This window comes from Tenrec ecaudatus, chromosome 5 (assembly GCF_050624435.1).
Source record: "Tenrec ecaudatus isolate mTenEca1 chromosome 5, mTenEca1.hap1, whole genome shotgun sequence".
NCBI classification, from domain to species: domain Eukaryota; kingdom Metazoa; phylum Chordata; class Mammalia; order Afrosoricida; family Tenrecidae; genus Tenrec; species Tenrec ecaudatus.
In genome coordinates, this window is record NC_134534.1 from 26,205,658 (window position 1) to 26,225,511 (window position 19,854).

Here is a 19,854-nt window from a genome sequence, read left to right on the forward strand (position 1 = left end):
GATAACTATATTTACTGTATCCCAAAGATTTTGTTATGTTGTATTCTCATTCTCATTGGTTCTAGAAATATCCTGATTTTATCTCTAATTTTGGCCAATATTCCTTTTGAAGAAGTAAATTATTAATTTTCCAAGTTTTCGCCCTTTTATAAAAAAATCTTTCTTTTGTTGATTTCCAGTTTTATAGTATAGTGGTCAGTACCTCTATATCAGCAGTTCTCAACCTGTGGGTTGTGACCCCTTTTTGAGTCAAACTACCCTTTCACAGGGGTCGTCCAATTCACAAATCCACAACAATGGCAAAATTGCAGTGATGAAGTAGCAATGAAAATAATTTTATGGTTGGGGGTCACCACCACATGAGGAACTGAATTAAAGGGCCATGACATTAGGAAGCTTGAGAACCACTCTCCTATATGTTAAATTTGCTCATACTTGATTTGTGTTCGACCACGTGGTCTATTTCCAACTGTGCTGGGTGAGCTTGAAAAGAATGTGAATTTCTTTTGCAGTGCGGGGGAGATCTCCAAATATATCTATCAGTTTAAGTTGACTAATTGTAGAGTTTAGTTCTGTAGCTTCCTTGTTGAACTTCTCTCCCGCTGAACTATCCTTCTTGGAGAGCAGTGTATGGAAGTCTACTATAATTATCGATCTCATGATTTCTTTTTTCATCCTTCGAAGGATTTGACTGACAAATTTCATGGGGTCTCTTGTTGGGCACATATATGTTTATTATACTTACTGACTCTTATTATGAAGTATTATTCAATGCCCATACTTATCTATTGTTATGCCCTTTAACTTGAAGTAGATTTTGTCTGAGAATAGAATTGCAACTCCTGCTTCTTTAGATTGCCATTAGTCTGATGTAACGTCTGCCAACCTTTAGTCTTCAACCTTTTTTTGGTCTGTTAGCTTGAGATGTGTTTTTTGCAGAGAACAGATTTCTCGGTTTTGTTTCCTAATCTAGTCTGCTAGCCTTTGTTTTTTAATTGGAGAATTCAAACCATTGACATTCAGGATGATTAGATCCGTCTTTGCTGTCATCTCATACCTTTTGTGATAGACATTTTCCTCCCTCCATCTTTAGCAGTGTGTTATGTATGTGCAGGGGAATTCTTTCTTGTCTTCTTTCAATGTTGGGTCAAAGATGTCTTGGGCATTGCTTTCATTGCTCTGACTTCTGCATAGAGTTACACTGTAGTGGTCTTCTGTTTGGGCTCTGTGGGGGTTGGTCTTCTGACAAAAGTAAGTTGGAAAGTAATTTTTGTAGTGCTGTTTTTTGTTGTTACTGTTGTTTTGATGTATTCTCTAAATTTTTCCTGATCTGAAAAATTTAGTGTGATAGAGTATTCTTGGGTTTGCATTGTTCTCCTTCAACTTTTGGAAGATGCTATTCCATGCTCTCCTTTTCTTTGTAGTTTCTGCTGATAAGTCTTAGCTATTCTTATCTAATTACCCTTATAGGTGACTGCCTTTTTTCTCTAACTGTTCTTATGGTTTTCTCCTTTTCCTGAAAGTTGGATAGTTTGACTACTATATGCCTTAGCCGGGGTCCTCAAACTTTTTAAACAATGGACCAGTTCACTTTCCCTCAGACCTGTGGGAGGGCTGTACGATATAGATTTTAAAAAATACTATGAACAAATTCCTACGCACACTGTACATATCTTATTTTGAAGTAAAAAATGGGGGGGGAGACACTCAGTAGGCTGAATAAATGTCCTCAGTGGGCCACGTGGCCATGGGCTTCTTTTGAGGACACCTGCCTTACTGTGTCCTTCTTGAGGTTCAGTCTAATTGGAGTCTGCTCTGCTTCCTGGATGATTTTCTGATTCTCTTTCATTAAACTGGGGAGATTTCCCCCAGGAATTCCATATGTAGAGTTGCTGTTTGTGTTGTTGAAAAAGGATTTGTAATGAAGAAGTTGATGGTCTTTCAAATTCTATCATGTGATCTCCACCTTCATTTCTATCCCTAAGGCCATATTTTCTAACATTCCTTTGTCTTTGTTTCAAAATTTTGTATTACAGTTGCCGATAAATATAAATGCATCTTCATTGTATGTTTAATGAATTCCAGAATGAAGACTTTGGTAAAATTCTTACATTTTTTCCTCATTAATTTTAGTTGTTGGTTCTAAAATTTTTAATAATTGTTGTATTGACTAGATTTCCTTGTGTGTGGATAGATATTATCCTATCACAGAGAGCATTGGACCTATAGATAGTTCTTGAAATGTCCTTTTACATGAAGAATAACATGCCATTCTTCTTGAATTTTCATTCCTGGCATAGTAAATCAGATGATTGTCTGCTTGAAATGGCAAATATCAGTCCACTTTGGCTCACGAATGCCTAGGAAATCTGTCTTAACTTGTTCTATTTCACTTGTATTGACTTCTAATTTTCCCTTTTTATACATTGTACATTCATTGTTCCCAAATATTTAATAGCTGTTTGCAGCTGTTTCTTCTCATTTATAATTCTCCTCCTTTAGCAAATGAGATCCTGAAGGCTTTATTCCAGGCACAGCGTGAGGGTCTCAACATGGATTTGAGATGTCAGGTCTTCCTCAGTCATATTTTGAGTGCCTTCCAACCTGAGGGGCTCATCTTGTCACACTTTCTGTGACATTGTCCCACTGTTGTTCATGAGATGCCAGTGGTTAATTCCTCAAAAAGTACTGTGTTCTTAGTCTGGAAGCTCTATGGAAACTTATACATTTTGGGTGATCCTGTTGGCATTTGAAATACCAGTGACATAGCTTCCAGAATCATAGCAACATAGGAGGAAAACTGTAACAAAAACTGACAGTTTTTTTGTTTTATTTTGTCATTTTCTCCTTTTTTATTTGTAAATTTCTACCAGACAAGCATACAAATTCAACTGACATTGTCTGCAAAGCCCAAATTTCAATTTTCTTATGATTCCCCTCCCGCCCTCCCAACAATCCCCCATGAGCATCCTGTGCTCCTTGAGAAAATCTATTAGATTTTTCAGTTGGAACCCCCTAAGTCCCCATAACCTTCTGAAGTATGGTGTCTACCTTGAATCTAACTGGGCTGGCAAATCAAACGGAAAACAATGGTTTTGGTTGGACTGCTTTATCCGAAGGCTCCTTAACAAGACACATACAAGTCTATTACTGAAAGAACTTGTTCACAGCCATTTTCTAACCACTGTGGCATGTTTAAACATGTTTTATATGGAATAAAACTGTACATATGAGAACAGAAACCCTAATAGCAGTGTGTGTATTACTTATCCTTATATAAACTTCATTTAATATCAATGAATTAGAAGAAAGGTTATTACATTATTTCCATGGAGTCATAGTTATATGATAGAAAAAAATATGTTAGGGCACCAGACTACTATCATGATCTCCAGTGGATGCACTCTTATGCCTACAGCCATTATAAAGAAAATCAGGCATCAAGCCTAATAGAAATTTAATAGATCCTACCTGTTATCTCAGTGCTTGAGGAAGATTTTTGAGTACACGTATTTGGGGATTTTGCTCTTTTATTCCAGCGTGAAGAGTTAAATAGGATTAAACGCATTATGAAAATTTAGGTTATTCAGCCCATAAATAAACATGTATTAAATAAATATTAATTCAAATATATTAGGTTTAAAGTAAGTATTAAAGAATGAAATTATTTGAAGCCAAGGTTTCAAAATTAACTGGCGGCTCCTTCTCATCCATGAGCCTAGAGCATCCTTTAATGAGTGTTCTCTCAGAAATATGGGTTGAACACAAAGTTATCCACAGATGATAAATCATATAATTTGTGTACAATCAAGGAATTTGATTGGATACTGGGAGACATTTACCTGAGATATTAGACACTGAGTATGGACACATAAAGAAGGGATAGGATATTTAGCGTTATATCCAGTGTTGGGAAAATATAATTAAAAATAAACCACTTGTCAATAAGGTGATTTGGAGATGTTTCAGTTATATCATGCAGGGGACATCATCCCAGATATAAATTGATATGCCTTCCAAAGAAAAGGTGAGGTGCTATACTTACTTGTAGAAATAATTATATATATATATATAAAATCAAGGATATCATAAGAATAAATATATAGATATTTAAATCCATATCTTTATGAATTTTAGAAGACAAGATATTTTTGAGTTTGAATAATATTATAGGAACCCACACATTCTCATAATTCCTGAACAACATGAAAAAAAATGACTTTCTTCATCTGGTACTTTTTCTCTGAATTCCCAAAAGTAGGACTTAGAATACAATTCAAAGAGTTCTCAGAAAAAATCTGGAGAGAGAGAGAGAGAACAAGCACGAAGGGAAAATAATCGAACATAACAGACAAAGGAAGAAGAGAGTTCTTTGCGAGGAAATACCGCCCCTTGAAGGTGATTCTGAACATGTCTTCAATGCTCACATTTCCTTTCCATTATTCTCAGTCTCTCTCTGGCTTTTCAAATAAATTTTAACTTTCTTCTTGGAAGGGAATTCATCCAATATACATCACTAATTGACATTTTCTCAAGATCAGGATATGATAAAAACCCTCTCAAATATTAATTTATTTAAATAAAAGGAACAATCCTCATGCCTCAGCAGTCCAGATTCTCACAAATAACCATAACAAATATGGTAAGGAGATCATAACCCATCTAAGAGCAAGTCCTGCAGGCAACATTTTTGTCTTAGTAGTATCAAGTAGATTCTGATATGTAGACCACATTTTTTGGCCTCCCATAATTACCCACCATTAAGGCTAATGAAAATTCCAATCAAATCATTGGAACTAAATTAACCACATTAAAGAACAAAATCTAGAATTTGGAAAAGATTTTTGTCTAGCTAATATTCTAAAAGAGTTTATCAATATAATTGGAAATTGTTCACAATTCAGGGTTTCTTTTATGATTACCATATACCTTAAGACCTTCAGTTTATGCATTCAATTAAGGAAGTGGTATCCTATCCTACTTTCGTTAAAGTGTTAGGAAAATAGAATTGAAAATACAATTTCTTATTAACTCTATGCATTCTTTCTACAACATAATTATTTTTTTCATGAGCATTAAATAAGGGGATAGCAAAGAGAAAAATAAATCCCGCCTTTTTATATAGTCAAGGAATAGAGTCCATATTAATTAACTTTAGAAGTGAAAGGTCAAATCTCTCCTATATATGACAAGAAGTGACAGCAGGCAACTAAGTGTCTAGGCTGGAGCTCCCAGGTAGAAGTAGAGGGCGGCACTGTGTTTACTTGTAGAGAGAGGACTCCAAGTCTCCAATCAGGATGTCCCTGAAATACAAAATTGGCAGGAGGTCTATTTCATTTTTAAAACATATACATAAATCTCAATAGATTACAAGGTATCTAATGGAAGTGCTCAAAAGAAGCAGTCCAGGGTTGAGGATATAGGGGTATTTTCCTTTAGCACCAAGAAAAAGTTAAATTGAATTTACATATTTTAGACTTGTGTTTAGTCTCACACCAGTGAAGATTTGAGAAGTGAAGCATAATTTAGTTCATGTGTCCTTTGACTGTGGGGACTAAGAAAATACTGTTAGTTGTTTCAAGATGATTCTGCATTTTTTAATAAAAATGTATTTTAGTGTGCAAAAACCTTTCGTGACTGTTTACAATTGTCATCTCATGTAATATGTATTCTTTCATGTTCAACTGATTTCACTCAGCATAATGTCCTCATGGGTGGTTACGCCCCCTCCTCCTCATCCTTCTTTACCGGTGTGCTGTGTGCTACCATGTACATATGCCATCATTTATTACTTCATCCTTCCATGTATGGGCACACGGGCTGTTTCCATTCCCAATAGTCATGTGATAAGCATGAGTGAGCATCAGTTTTCATTCATGGTGATCACAGTGAGGAAGCGGGAAGGAGAATAAATCCTTAGCTAGACGAAGAATTGCGTGAAGAGGAAAGTACTGTACAATAAGCTGAGTGTCAACAAACAGTAACGAAAGCTGGTGAAGATATTGGGTGAAGTGAAAAAGTTAAAGGCAACTAGGGTTTTTTTTATATTCTATCATAATTGTGTTCTATAAATATATGCCTGAATAGGCACCCAAACTGAACGAGTGTTCCACAGAGAGTGGGAAAGTGTGTGAGTGTGTGTGTGCTTATGTTCTTAAATTTAGCACCATCAGATCAATGCTGATTCATAGGGACCCCTGTGGACTTCTGAGATGGTAACTGTGGATGGTAGTAGAAACCTGTGTCTTCCTCCCATGGAGCTGCTGGTGGTTTTGAACTGCAGACCATGAAGATCCCAGGCCAATGCATAACCACCACACCACCAGGGCGCTCTCTCTCATCTCTCTCTCTCTCTCTCTCTCTCTCTCTCTCTCTCTCTTTCACAGTGGATAGTTGTAGATGTGTAATTACCTTGCTACAAAAACTTCCTTGAATGTGATGACACCTCCAATGGGTCTGGTTACAAAAACCTCCGAGATAGAACCAAACCCCTTGAGGAAATGAGTCCTGGGCATGGAGGCTCAAGAGCATAGTCTTGGGGAACACCAAGATCCACTGGCATAACAAAGAATGCAAAGATGCCTGTCTCCATTTTACTTTATGAGTAATGGGCGGAGAATTAGAAGCTCTTGAACAGCCTGGAAGGTGCAATCATTGGTCTCGCCAAGTACAGAGAAGAAAACTGAAGATACGTGAAAACCATTATTTCATTGCATTAGTGGACCATAAAAATATTGTTCTTTACAAGCCTGAACTCAAAAGAACTAAATGGTGTCTGGCAACAATTACCAACTACTCTTAAAAGGTTCACGTTAGAAGGTCCTGGACAGAGTGGGAAAAAGTGTGTAACTAAACTTAGTCATACAAAAGATCAAGCTTGCTGGTTAAATAAAGACTTGTTGAACCCTCACAGCTCTAACCATCTCCACCATTCAGTTCTGGAAATGAGCTCACACCTATCTCTTAATACAGCATGAAAATCACAATCTGTCCAATAAGAACACTAGAAAGGTATGCAGAGTTCAGAAGGTTTAAGGAAGAAGGAAGAATGTAACTGAGAAAAACCTGGAGGGAGTATGTGGGGATTGGTGTCAATGACAAGGTTTGCAATTAATGACAGGGAAACAAAATGTGTAGGGATTGTTGAGTGGAAAATGAATTTGCTCTTTAAACCTTTACCCAATTCACATAAAATTGTTTTAAAAGCAGGTGGAATGAAAGGACAAAACTGAAATCGATATGTTTTTGTGTATCAGTCGATTCTGAATCAGAGCAACAAAGTAGCTCTGCTTCATAGAGTTCTTTAGATTTCCCTCTCGATGGGAATGAGGAACAAGGTCTTTTCTCCCGTGCCGCTCCTGGTAGATTCAGAACCATGATCTTTTAGTTAGCAGTGGAGAGTTTAACCACTGTGCTCAGGGGGCTCCTTTGAGAAAGATATGAAGATGTTATAAGCACAATTATAACTATTCCCAGAAAGCATCCTTCTGCACTGTAAGGTCTATCAGTGGAATGTTCAATACAATATAGTTGACGCATTGCCTATAGATGTACCTTCTGGTGTCTACTTTATTTTCTGCCATGTATCTTGCTGGACTCCTTGCTCTTGCTCAGGAAACTGAGTTTGTCTTGGTATGGAAGCTCAAAATATTGGTACCTACAAATTCACCACTTTGAAAGCTGTATGCCACAAGACTCTATTCTAAACACATTTTTAAAATGTAGCGGTTCTGTGTGTGTGAGCTCTGATGGCATAGAGAATTATGCATCGGAGTGCTAGAGACCAGGTCTTCTTCTGAGTCCAGAAGAACGGATTCATGTAAATAATGGTGTTGCTGAAGAATTGTTGTTAAGTACCACTGAATCCATCCCAACTCACAGGTATCCTAACTACTACAGAATAGAATACTGTCTGGTTATTTGTCAATCACGTAAGGGTCCAAATTATGAGTATTAAATATATCACAGCCTATAGAGGAATGAGCAAGTCTATCTTGGAAGAGATACAGACAAGACGTTCTTTATAAGCTAGATTACAAAATTTTGTCTCACACACTTTGGATATGTTTGGAGGATCTGGTTTCTATATCTATCGATCTAATGAGAGACATAATCTTCTGTAAGTAGAAGGTTTGGGCAAAATAGAGGAAGAGCCTTAAAGAGATGGATTTATACAGTAACCACAACAAGCAGCACAAAGAGCAAAAATTATAAGAGTTGTGCAGGACAGGCAGTGTTTCAATCTGTTGTACTTAGGATCCACTGTGAGTTATAACTGATTACAAGGCACCTGATGATCATAACTCTAGTTTACATTCTTCTACCAATATGGACACTGACTTTTCATTGAATCTTTTTTCTCTCCCTCTTTCCATTCTTGACAGACTGTACCACTAAAGTAATATTTTCCCCTTTTTTATGACCTGTTACTGTTTTTCAAAGGTGTGACCTGTTACTGTTTTTCAATGTTGTAACATTATGAATGTCAGGGGAAACATGAAGGAAAAATTGAGCATTCCTGAATGAGAGCTTATTCTAGACTAGCTTCAAAGAGACTACATGGTAGTAAAATATACTATTATGAGTGAAAATTACCTATGACATGACTAGCCTGTGCTATAAATACTGTCTCACAGGATTGATGTAATTACCAACAACATGAAAGAAGGTTGAATTATAATCCTTGCTATTTTATTGCTCTTCTCGGTATTCAAATGTTTTTGTCATCTTTTAAAATAAAGTTCCGTGAAACTTGAAATATTAAAAATGCATTCTTAATATTTTTAATGTAAGATTTTCATAGGTGATAATTTTCCATTCAAAAGGAAGCAGAGGATCTCTGATTGTTTAAAATATGGTAACCCTGCCTCAGAGATACGAGAGACTCAACCTAGTTAAACACATACAATGGCATTGATTGTAAGCCTTGACCTTTAGATTGTGTAGCTTTTCCTTTTTGTTACATTAGCACACAGTCTCATAAGTATATATCCTAGGTTTTTGTTGCAGCCGTGAAAGATTAATAAGCACATTATCTCATAATTTGTATGCAAAGAATGTGTACAGAACATTCATCTGGCCCGTCTTCTATCCGTCTCTGTTAGGTTGACTGGGAGCTTTGTGCCGGACTTGACAGTGAGCATGAGCAGCCAAATGTGGCTGCACCTCCAAACAGATGAAAGCGTTGGCTCTGTCGGCTTCAAAGTTAACTACAAAGGTAATGAGGAATGGGTACTGTGGAAACACTTTATCTTAATACCACCAGAGAATGCTTTTACATTCAAGTTTAATCACATCTAAATATACCAGTTTTCCAGCATAGAAGCAATTCCAGTAGAATAATGTCATATTTTAACAACTGATGTTGATTTTACTTTTTCAAAAGTTAATTTCCTTATTAATATGTGTCTATTTAGCATATCTTATTTCTTAAGAATCTATCGCACTCCTCTGTTTCATCTACATTCCCATAATTGAACATGCAATGATATATACTTTATACTGATGTTCTGCCTAGAACATACTAGTTATTAAATATATGATTAAATTACTAAATTTCCCCCTAAAATTCTAGGATTGCAGTTTATTTTGTAATGTATCAGTAATTCTATCCAGTGCAATATATGGGCTCAATGTTAGGTTATTGACTTCTACATAACTATGCAGCCACGGTGGTAATGGCGAAGGGCTGGACCATTCACCACCGGGGCAGCTGCTCCGGGGCAGAAAGATGGGGCTCTTTGATCTGATAAAGGTTTGCAGCCTAGTTCCATTTTGTACTATATGGTCACTCTGTGTTGGACTTGCCTCCCCAATAGTGGACGTTCTGGTTATTTTTTGGTATGTAAATAATGGATAGCCAGTGTACTGAATCAAAACTGTCCATCCTGGTGTTATCAGTGACAGAAATTAAGGATTCTTTACCTTTATATGGTGAAGTCTTTGGTTCCATATCCATTTATAAGAGTTGCAAGCATTGTTACATCGTGGGTAACTTGAACACATGTTATCCTTCATTAAAGTCAAAAGAGATAACAAGTATACACACATAGAATACATATTACTAATGTAAATTTGGGTTCTAAGTAAAAATATGTAACCTTTAATAAATTTCCAACAAAAATCCATGCTTTTAAAAACAAAGTGTAAAATCAATCTATCAAAGTATGATTATGCTTGAACTTAAATTTATCAATGTCATGGTGGAATTTATGTGACTTTATTCCATCAATGTAGATATTTTCTATTTATATAATAATAATTTTTCATGAAAATTTCTTCTTTCTAACACTGATTCCCCAAGTCTTTATATCTAGACCCACAAAGAATAAATGCATGATATTGTTAGTGGGTTCAGATGCACAAATTCAATATTGTGAATGTGTGCCTGAGTTTGAACATATTATATATTCATATGTGTTAATTTATACAGTTCAAAAATTGATGTAAATGTCAGTTAAGACTAAAAGGAGCAACAAAAACTCAACCTTAGTATAATTTAAAATATAGCTCTTCTTCATTTAAAATCTACATGAATTCCCTAGCAGATAAAACAAGGTTGCAAATTTTAAAGACTTTTTAAACTCATGTGGAAAACATCTACTTCCCAATCTCTTGCCTCTCTAAATAGCTCAGTGACTCTGACATTCTTATATTCCTATTGGTTTTTATTATTTTCTTTACCTTGGGGAGGTTGCCTGTCAGGAAATCTATAATCTTTTTACCTTAGAAACTATATTGATCATTAATGACAATGGTCCAACAAAGAACCCAGTTATTAAAGCTCATAAACATGTTGTAGCAGCAGGGGAAGTTCTAGAGTTATTTACATAGCTCTTCATCACGCTTTAGTTCAAGAACTGAAAATACATTGTGAAATACCACAATTAAGCATTTTTTGTTGGTATTTTTTTCTGCTTATTTTCCAACTTTTGTAATTCAAAACATATTTCCTGAGGATCTGCATTTTTGCCAGGCACTAAATGAGTTGTTGCGTGTAGATAAACTAGCTAGATACCATTTCTACCAGTAAGATCACTAGATACAAGCAGGGCACAGAAAACACACAGCTCTTGCAGTACCAGTGTTCAGAGATGAGAAATTTTCAACCAGCCTAGGAGATTCTTAATGAATAATGCCCTCTTTTCCCTTGTTTCAGACTTGTCTCTGTCTGCGTATTCTCCATACCGAACACTTGTTATACTCCTATTTATGTTGTTTCTGTGACTCCCACTGCCTAGAGATAAAATTAATATCTTCTACAGATTTTCCCCGATACGTGCTTTTACCATGCTATTGTCTTTCTCCTACACCCAAAGTGCGTGGACTGATCCTCAATTCTCTGAACCTAGGATATTCTTCATTCCTTGGATATTAAATATCTTACATATGGATAGTTATACTAATTTTAAGTCAGCGTATGCTTGCTCCTTCTTACAGAATAAGTTAAAATAGTCTCTCCTCTATGAAGTCTTTAACTCCACTCACTACAGTAGACTTCTCGCTCTGCTTTACAAGCCCTTTGCAGTTCCATACTATGTAAACAAGCAGGCAGAGAAAAACTTAGTTGTGTTTGTATTTCGATTAACAACCACCTGCTATGTCTTCATCAATGATCAAAAATTGATTCTAAGCTGAACAAGTTATTTGACTCTAAAATATCATTAGACATAAATTAAAATTGTCCTCAGAAGTTTTCCATTGTTATTTTACCTATGAAAATCACATTTTTACATTCTCCATAATTTATAATGTCAATTCTAAGTTGAAGTGGAGTGTATTTTGAGAAATTTCCGATAACATCTGTTAGAAACTCCTCCTGTCAAAGGATAAAAGCTTCAGTACTCTGTGCACTGGGAGTGGGAGGGAGATTTAGTGCCCAACCAGTCAGACTGCACGTCACTCCTGCAGATCCAGAAGGAATCCCCAGGATGAAATAGCGTAATTTGAAAACCCCTGTTCTATCACTGTGACGGAGAGAACAAAGAGTTATCTGTAAATACAAAGTCATATCGATTTGTCTGATTGAATGCCATTTTCTTTAAATTTTAGTCTTATCTTTGGGATATTTTTCTATATGTTTTGTATAAGGACTATTTTAAAATGTAATATAAAACAATGAAGCAAAATAAACTGAAATGAAAAATATTTACTATAAATGCAATTAATTCTTTGATAAGTTCAATTACTGCTTTGTCAGTAATTATTTATATAGATAGGACTGGGCTGTTTAATTTATGTAATTACAAACATGGATCAAATACTACGCGGCTCTTGAAAAGTTTAATGATGTAATGCCCGGATGGGTGTACAACAATTCAAGACCACATCTACTCACAGATTATGGATTTACCTAATCTATTGTTCAAGAAATAGAACAATATTCCTCCTGTTAAGGAGGACTGAACTAGATGTACATTTTCCCCCATATCCCATGGATACATTCGTTTTGTAGGACTGTTTTTAGATTGCCATTAGTTCTATTCATAATAACTAGAAAGGAAACAAAAGAGGAAACAATTGTTTGCAATAGACACATTAGCATCCATTAGCCCGGCAGTACTTCTAATGGATGTTTTCATCTTAGAAATCCTAAGGAACACAAAAGAGAGAATTATTTCTTAAAGCTTTTGTCCACATTTCATCCACCCAGAGTCCTGGTGGCTGGTGTTACTTGGTGGCTAAAGTAAAGACAGAGGGGTTTGGAACTTAATCAGGCATTTGTATGTTATGCTATATTCACAGATAAATCTTTGACTTTTCAGTAGTCCTGTGTTAGAATGGTTGTTTTCAAATTGTTCTTTAATGTGTAGAATTCTTTCTAGATTTGGAGGAAATGAGTCGTAGTTTTACTTGTTTGATATTAACCCATGATACCACTTCCATTTCAACACACACACAAACATACACACACTAACATATGCACACACACACACACACAAATTCGCATATGTTCATATAGAAAATATTTGCTTAAAAATTATCTTTATAGTTACTTGACAGACTTAAAGATTCATATTTAGTCAGAGAGCTTAATATCCATTGGGGAGAGTCACAGTAAAAATTCTTTAGCCTTTATAGTATTAGAAAACTATTATATAATTATTTCCTCTTTTTAGAAAACAGATACTATATTGAATTTATTGAATTTCATTTTTGTATCAGTTTGCATCCTCAGCAATATAATAAAACATATATCCATTGCTTACTGGTATCATGTTCCTTTGGAAAAATAAATCTTGTCTCATTCTGATACTATGTTGTGATTATCCTCATTTTAAAGAGGAAAAAATTGAACCAAAAATATTATTTGTTCTACGTCAAATGATAATAAGTGGAAGAGTAAAAATTTGACATGGAATTCTGTTATTTTAGACTAATGCCTTTAACAAACTTTATGCTAGGCCCATAAATCTTAGCTTACAGTTAATTTTTTAGCCATTTAAATATTGAAATAATTCTGAATTAAAGTGCACAACAAGATTTTAAAACTTTGATGAAACATCTGCTTTTATGGGGTAATCTAACATTTTGAAATGGAACAACTTTATGAAATGTGATTACTTTTCTGAATAATTTCAAAACAGATTTTGTGGCTTAATATAAACTCCAAAAGTTCATTTCCCTCATTTTAATGTTAGGTTGTAGAAATCCCATTACTTGTCCCAAAGCAAGTCTTTAATGTAATAATGAGGTCACATGTCAGATATGAAAAGACTTGATAGCAAGGATCTAATGATTAAACAGCTAAATATTTGCCAGTGATTTCCCTTAATTTAAGTTTGAATTTGAATATAAACTCTAGCTCTCTTCTAAAGTGCTTATTTAATATTGGTGTCATTTTTAAAATGTCATCTAAAAATGTTTTCCAAGGTTGTTAAATACTTTCAGATCATTTCTAATGAAACTTTTAAATGCCTATCAACAGATGAACATACAAACATAATGTGATATGTTCATAGGATGGAATACTGTGCATCAATATGAAGAGATACGTGCAACAATGCGGGTAAAATAAAAGTCATTATCCTGCGTGAAAGATTCCATAAAAAATGAGGTGTGCTATATGAAATGAAGTGCAATATGAACTGGTTTACATAAAATTCTGGAGAATACAAGGCAAATCTAAAATCTCTAGTGTCAGATGATGTCTGCCTTAACACGGGGACCGAAGCAGTGATCATTCTCTGGAGAAATGTTCATTTTGTAATTGTGGTGTTGGCTTCATGAGCATACACATATTTCACAATTCATTATTTGAACATTTTAAATATCTGTAGTTCATGACATTGGCTGCGTGAATATCCCGATTATGGTTTTAACTTAAACCCTGAGAGTCCTGGAGGCATAGCGGTGAAGTCTCACCTGCTAAGTGGAAAGGTGGGCAATTTAAAACCACCAGCAGCTCCACGCGAGAATGATGTGACAATCTACTTATGTAAACATTTGTGATCTTTCAAAACCTATGATTCAGTTCCACTTTGCACGATCACTTAAGCTCTGTGATTTTTTTTTCTTTCAAAACTTTAAAATTGTGAATTAGGTGAAGGTTGGCAGGGTAGATCATTGGTTTTTAATTCAACACTTCATTCCACCTGCCGATATTGTGCCGTTTCCACCATTTTTTGTCTATCTCCCTCTTGTTTAAATATCATCTCCCCTGAGGTAGTTTATTGTGCCAATCTGGCCAATAGAGACATGTGAGGTTAATTGAAGGGCAGAGGGAGAAATGACTCAATGAGCATCACCTTTTGAGTTCTCGGGTCTCTTGCTTTGTGATGGTCGGACCAGGGTACAGCTGCCTTAGCCAGTTCCCTGATTCAGCTGGCAAGGCTCACTTCCTGCCTGAGATCCCCAAGGAGAAGCCACATGGACTTACTCCTGGGTGCTGGAGCAGCCGTGTGGAGACCCCCGGCAATGCTGATATGCTTACACATTCACTGATTCAGCTTTCCTCCTGCAGTCTGCATCATAGTGTGTGTTTTGTTAGATGGAGGAGGACTTTGTGGATTGGTGTTGTACATATGGGTTAATGTTGGACTTGTGGGCTTGGGCAGCACTGGGTTGGGATGTTTTCTTGATGTGCACTTAACTTTTATATAAAACTCTCTCTTATTCATGATTGTCTGTGGATTTGTTTCACTGAAGTACCCAGATTAGCACATCCCCTTCCACCTAAGTTTACCCCTGTCTACCCTCCAGTCCAGGAGCCCTGGTGTCCTGCTCGGGTATGCATTATACTGCTCACTGTAAGATCAGCAGTTGGAAACCGTGGAAAAGAAGAGTCTTTCTACTACTGTAAAGAGTTACAGTCTCAACAAATCCACAGGGGCTATTCTACTGGGTCCTACAGGGCCGTGGTCTGTACCTTCCCCTTCCTCCCTCTCTCTTCCATACCTGGTAACCATCCAACCTGTTCTTTCAGTGGGAAAACCTTTTCTCGACTCCTTACAATAATTGTTTCATAGAATATTTGTCCTTTGTTGCTTGATTCATTCTACTCAGCGGGATGTCACCTAAGTTCATCCATGTTATAAGATGTTTCATAGATTTGAAGCTCTGTACTTTTTAATAGTATCTTTATTTGGAAGGAGGGTTATGAGCAAAATGATTGAACAATTTTTGACAGAATGCAAGAGTAATATCAGAAGATTAAGTAGACTAGAATAATATATGCTCAGAATTTATATTTTAATGCTGAACAGCTTGTGCTTTGTATAGTTCCAGGTCTTATCTTTCTTAGGGTTTCTTACATGTATTACAAAAACATAAGTTCCAGATATATAATAGACATTGTAATAGGGTAACTTTATATCTTAGCAACAAAGTGAGTACTGAAAAATAGCATTCCCTTTTTCCCCCATTTTAAAGTAAAAACAGTTCTAGGCTTACACAAGACATTTCAAAGCGAAAAAAACCCCAAAACATTACTTTCAGCTACCTATTAATAGTGATGATACATTCCTAAGACCTAACAAATTCCTCCTGTGAGGAAATTATTGAGTTTGAAATAGAAAACACCACTTTCCCCCCCAAACATGAACTTTTTCACCTCCTTATTTCTTGAATATTTTTAAAATTGTGTACAATAAATAATAAAAGTCATGCAATATATTCTTTAAAAATATTAGAATCACTCAAATTGTCCCATCAATTTCTAGTTTCTACTGCTACAAAAACAAATTAATGAAATAAAATAATATAAGTCATATAGTTGTATAATTTTTAGTTGTTTCATTTTTAAAGAAATGGTTATTTCCCTGTATCATGTACTTTAAGTAGGGAAATTCAATTTAAGATTAATTAATCTATAGAGAATACATACTTAGATGATTCTTTGATATTCTCTTAATATACAATACCATACACAAATAAAATAATGCTCAATTATATATTGAAATAAAACTGAAATGACTAAACTTTTTGGAAACTAAATGATTTTTTTTATATACTAACATAATATCAATGGGAACTGACATCAACCACCAATCTTCGCAAGTTATAAATCTATTTCAGAGTTTGTACAATTCCTTTGGAGTCCAAATTCATTTATATAAGTAAGTGTTTTCCTCTGGGAGTGCCATGTGGATCAGGGATTTAATACATATTTACTATGAGAACAATTGTCATATTTTTTTGAAAGAAGGAGCTTGGAATCCGTTGTCACTGTGTTTCCTTTGAGTGCTAGAAATTACCTATCATATGTAAAATAATCATATTGATACATTCATCGAACATACAAATATACGATACTCACTATTCATTCACTGTAGTACACTGAAGTACCTTCCGTGCAAAGCTCTTTGGATGAGCTCAGAGATACATCTTTCCCTCAGGATTTTCTCCATATTTAAAATCTTACTATATGATGGTGGCCTGTTAGTAATGAATTAGTAAGCCCCCTTTTGGCTTTCCCATCACTGGGACATTTTGAGATATTTCCTCTCTTCATATTATTTTAATTTTCTTTATTGAAATACAGTAGTGTGTAAAAATTGGCTCTTCTTTCCTAGGGAAAATTTCAAAATCACATATAATATTTGAGTGGGATTGTCATGATGACATTTCAATCTACCCACCAGGAAAAAAAAGCGTTTAAACATGACTCATGAGTACTTTTATGTATGAGTAAGATTTTTTTCTTTTGTTCTTACTCTTCATTAGAGTGTGGTATTTTGTTATTATTTTACATGTAGGACATCACGATCCTTCAGAAAAAACTGATCCTAAAATATCTCATTTAACACTGTTTATTCCAACCTGCTGTGAGAATCATACCCTGTGTTTCCACACCCCCGGAATTAGAATGAATGGCAGAATTCTCAAAGCCATGTCAATTTAAAAAATACTCTTTGGATTTAGATGAATGTCAAGGATTGCTACATCGGTAGCTAGCTAACAAAACAAGAGTCTTAGTCATTGCTTTCCATTCAGGGGTACACAGGCTGACAGTAAACAAATGATCTAAATGGTAAATAGGCTGTGCGTGAACAATAGATGTGCTTTGGGGAGAACCGGATAACGTACAGAACAGAAGTTTCAAGAAAAGCTTTCAGTAGTTGGCTGACTTGGACTGAGACGGAAGGCTGAGTAGGTGGTAATGGGGCTGGAAGTTTGGCAGAAGGACAAGCTTGTCCCTTTTGAGGAGCTAGAAGAATTCTAGAATATATAGTAAGAATGGAGAGAGTCACTGGATAGTCAGGGATCAGGCTACAATGACGGAGAGGAATAGTATGTTTTGGTACAAGGATCATGAAATAAATTCTCCCTTCACCACCAGTTCGTCCCAGAAGACAAAGAACATCATTTATTAATATAATGGATTAGATCTAGAAGAGATTCATGAGGTAATTGAGTGGAATATAGTCATTTCATTGGGTATGAGGATATTAAGGTCCAGAAAAACTGCTTAATTTTTTTAAGTTAAGTACTAGCTGACCTGCAAATAGGACTATAATAAGCTATTGCTTCTAAGGAAATCATTTCCCATTGTACTATGTTGCTTTAGAGTTTACATTTCTTCATCCATTTAGGTTATATGCAGTTAGCTGATTGATAGATACAATTTTGAAATTGTGTAAGAGTTTTGGAAAATTATGTGTAATCATCATATATTTTTATGAAAATAATGCCTGTAAATTTTCTCCCCAATATCAGTCATTATGTAAGTTAAAATACAATAGTGATTATACATTACATCTTCCTTGATAGGGGAAATTGTTCTAAATCCAAGTGAAGTGTCAATATAAGTAGAAGCAATTATATTGGTAACTAAAATGTAATTCTTCATATGTTATAAACACAAAGTGGAATGTGAGGAGTCTCAGGTACTGTACACATTAAGCACTTGACTGCTAATCCAAAGAGTGGTGATATAAATTCCTGCCGAGAAGTCTCTGAAAACTGATCTCTGCTTCCAAAAGGCCAGAGCCTGGAAAATTGTATGGAGTAGTCCTACTCTGCATCCATGGGGTAACTTTGAGTTAGAATCAACTTAAGAGCATCTAACAACAGGGTGCAGAATATGTGAGGGCTGCAAATTTTCCACGTTTTGTTTTTCTGTGGCAGAAAAGAGTTATTCTTCAGTGGATTAAGCAAAATCCTACTCTGATTTTTCCTAAGATTAACTGAGAGAGAAATCATGATTTAATTTAAAATTTTAAAACAAATGCAGCCAATCCAATTATATGCAAAGGGATATTGTTTATAAATAAAGGGATTATTTTCTTAATGTAGCATTGTACAAGTCCATGACCACAAGTATACTGTTATTTATCTAAACTCAATAGTTGAAAAATTACCCATCCTCACGTACCAATGAATGGGTGGATTCTACTGGTGAATGCTAAATTTGGATCCTGTGTCCTTCGTTCTTAGGGGAACAATGACTAGTGAGGGTGTGGTATTTTCTTCATATAGGCCAAGATGTCAGAGGGGAATAAATATCAAACATGCAATCATGTTAAAACTCTACTTACATCATCGCTACTAAAATCCATTGACCAAATCAGGTCTGATTCGTGAGTCTTGAATTGAGAGGCAAGCAAGTACATTGAGTCTGCATAATGCAATTGGCTAGTAAATATACTTTAATTGTAATCTGGTTAACCAAAAGCACTAATATGAACAGCAATGAAGGGATTTGACTGAGATTCAGCATCAGCTGACAAAAGACTACAATGTGCTTTAAAACAAAATCAGATACTCTGATGATACAGTGATCTCAGACATATGTGTCCTTGGAGTGGAATGGTGAGACGGCTTCTAGAGTGGAAGAGCAATGATGGGGTAGGATTGGGAAAGGAATCAGAGTTCTTTCTGATGTGGAAATGGAAGACACTATTTAGTGACAGGAGGCAAAAGTAATATAGAAGATAGAAATAGTCATTGTAATTTAAACCTGGAGAACATTTTTGGCAAGCAATATATTTCAGTGCTATTCTGTATAGCCTGTCTCATTGAAATAACCAGCAGAAATGTGTGTATAATTTAAATAGTGAACTTCCACACTGTCTTAATTTCTTACAGAGTTTCATCAAAAACAAAAAAAAGAGAAATATATTCATATATTTATATATATATAGATATATATCAAAGGCTTTTTATTAAAAACAAAACTATTTTTGCATGTGAAATATGCTGAATGAATGTTAATTACTGGGATTAACCAATTGTCATATAGTCTAATCTTACTTATTGTGACCTATATAGTGTTTCCAAGATTAAATCTTTACTGCTTCATCTTGGTTCTGCAGAACAGTTGGTGGGTTTGAATTGTCAATCCATACCCTAATCACTGAGATATCACTCATGCTTATTACTCATATACTATATCATTCAGGAGCTGAAATATGA

At 35.3% G+C, this 19,854-nt stretch overlaps 1 protein-coding gene across 3 annotated transcripts in view; it reads left to right on the top strand.

Moving 5' to 3' along the window:
* Positions 1-19,854, top strand: part of CSMD3 (CUB and Sushi multiple domains 3) — a 1,306,760-nt gene that overhangs the window by 676,614 nt on the left and 610,292 nt on the right. For all 3 annotated transcript variants that reach the window (XM_075550585.1, XM_075550586.1, XM_075550587.1), the window contains one exon: positions 9,105-9,217. In XM_075550585.1, the coding sequence (XP_075406700.1) occupies positions 9,105-9,217 (113 nt within the window). The remainder of the gene's footprint in view (positions 1-9,104; positions 9,218-19,854) is intronic.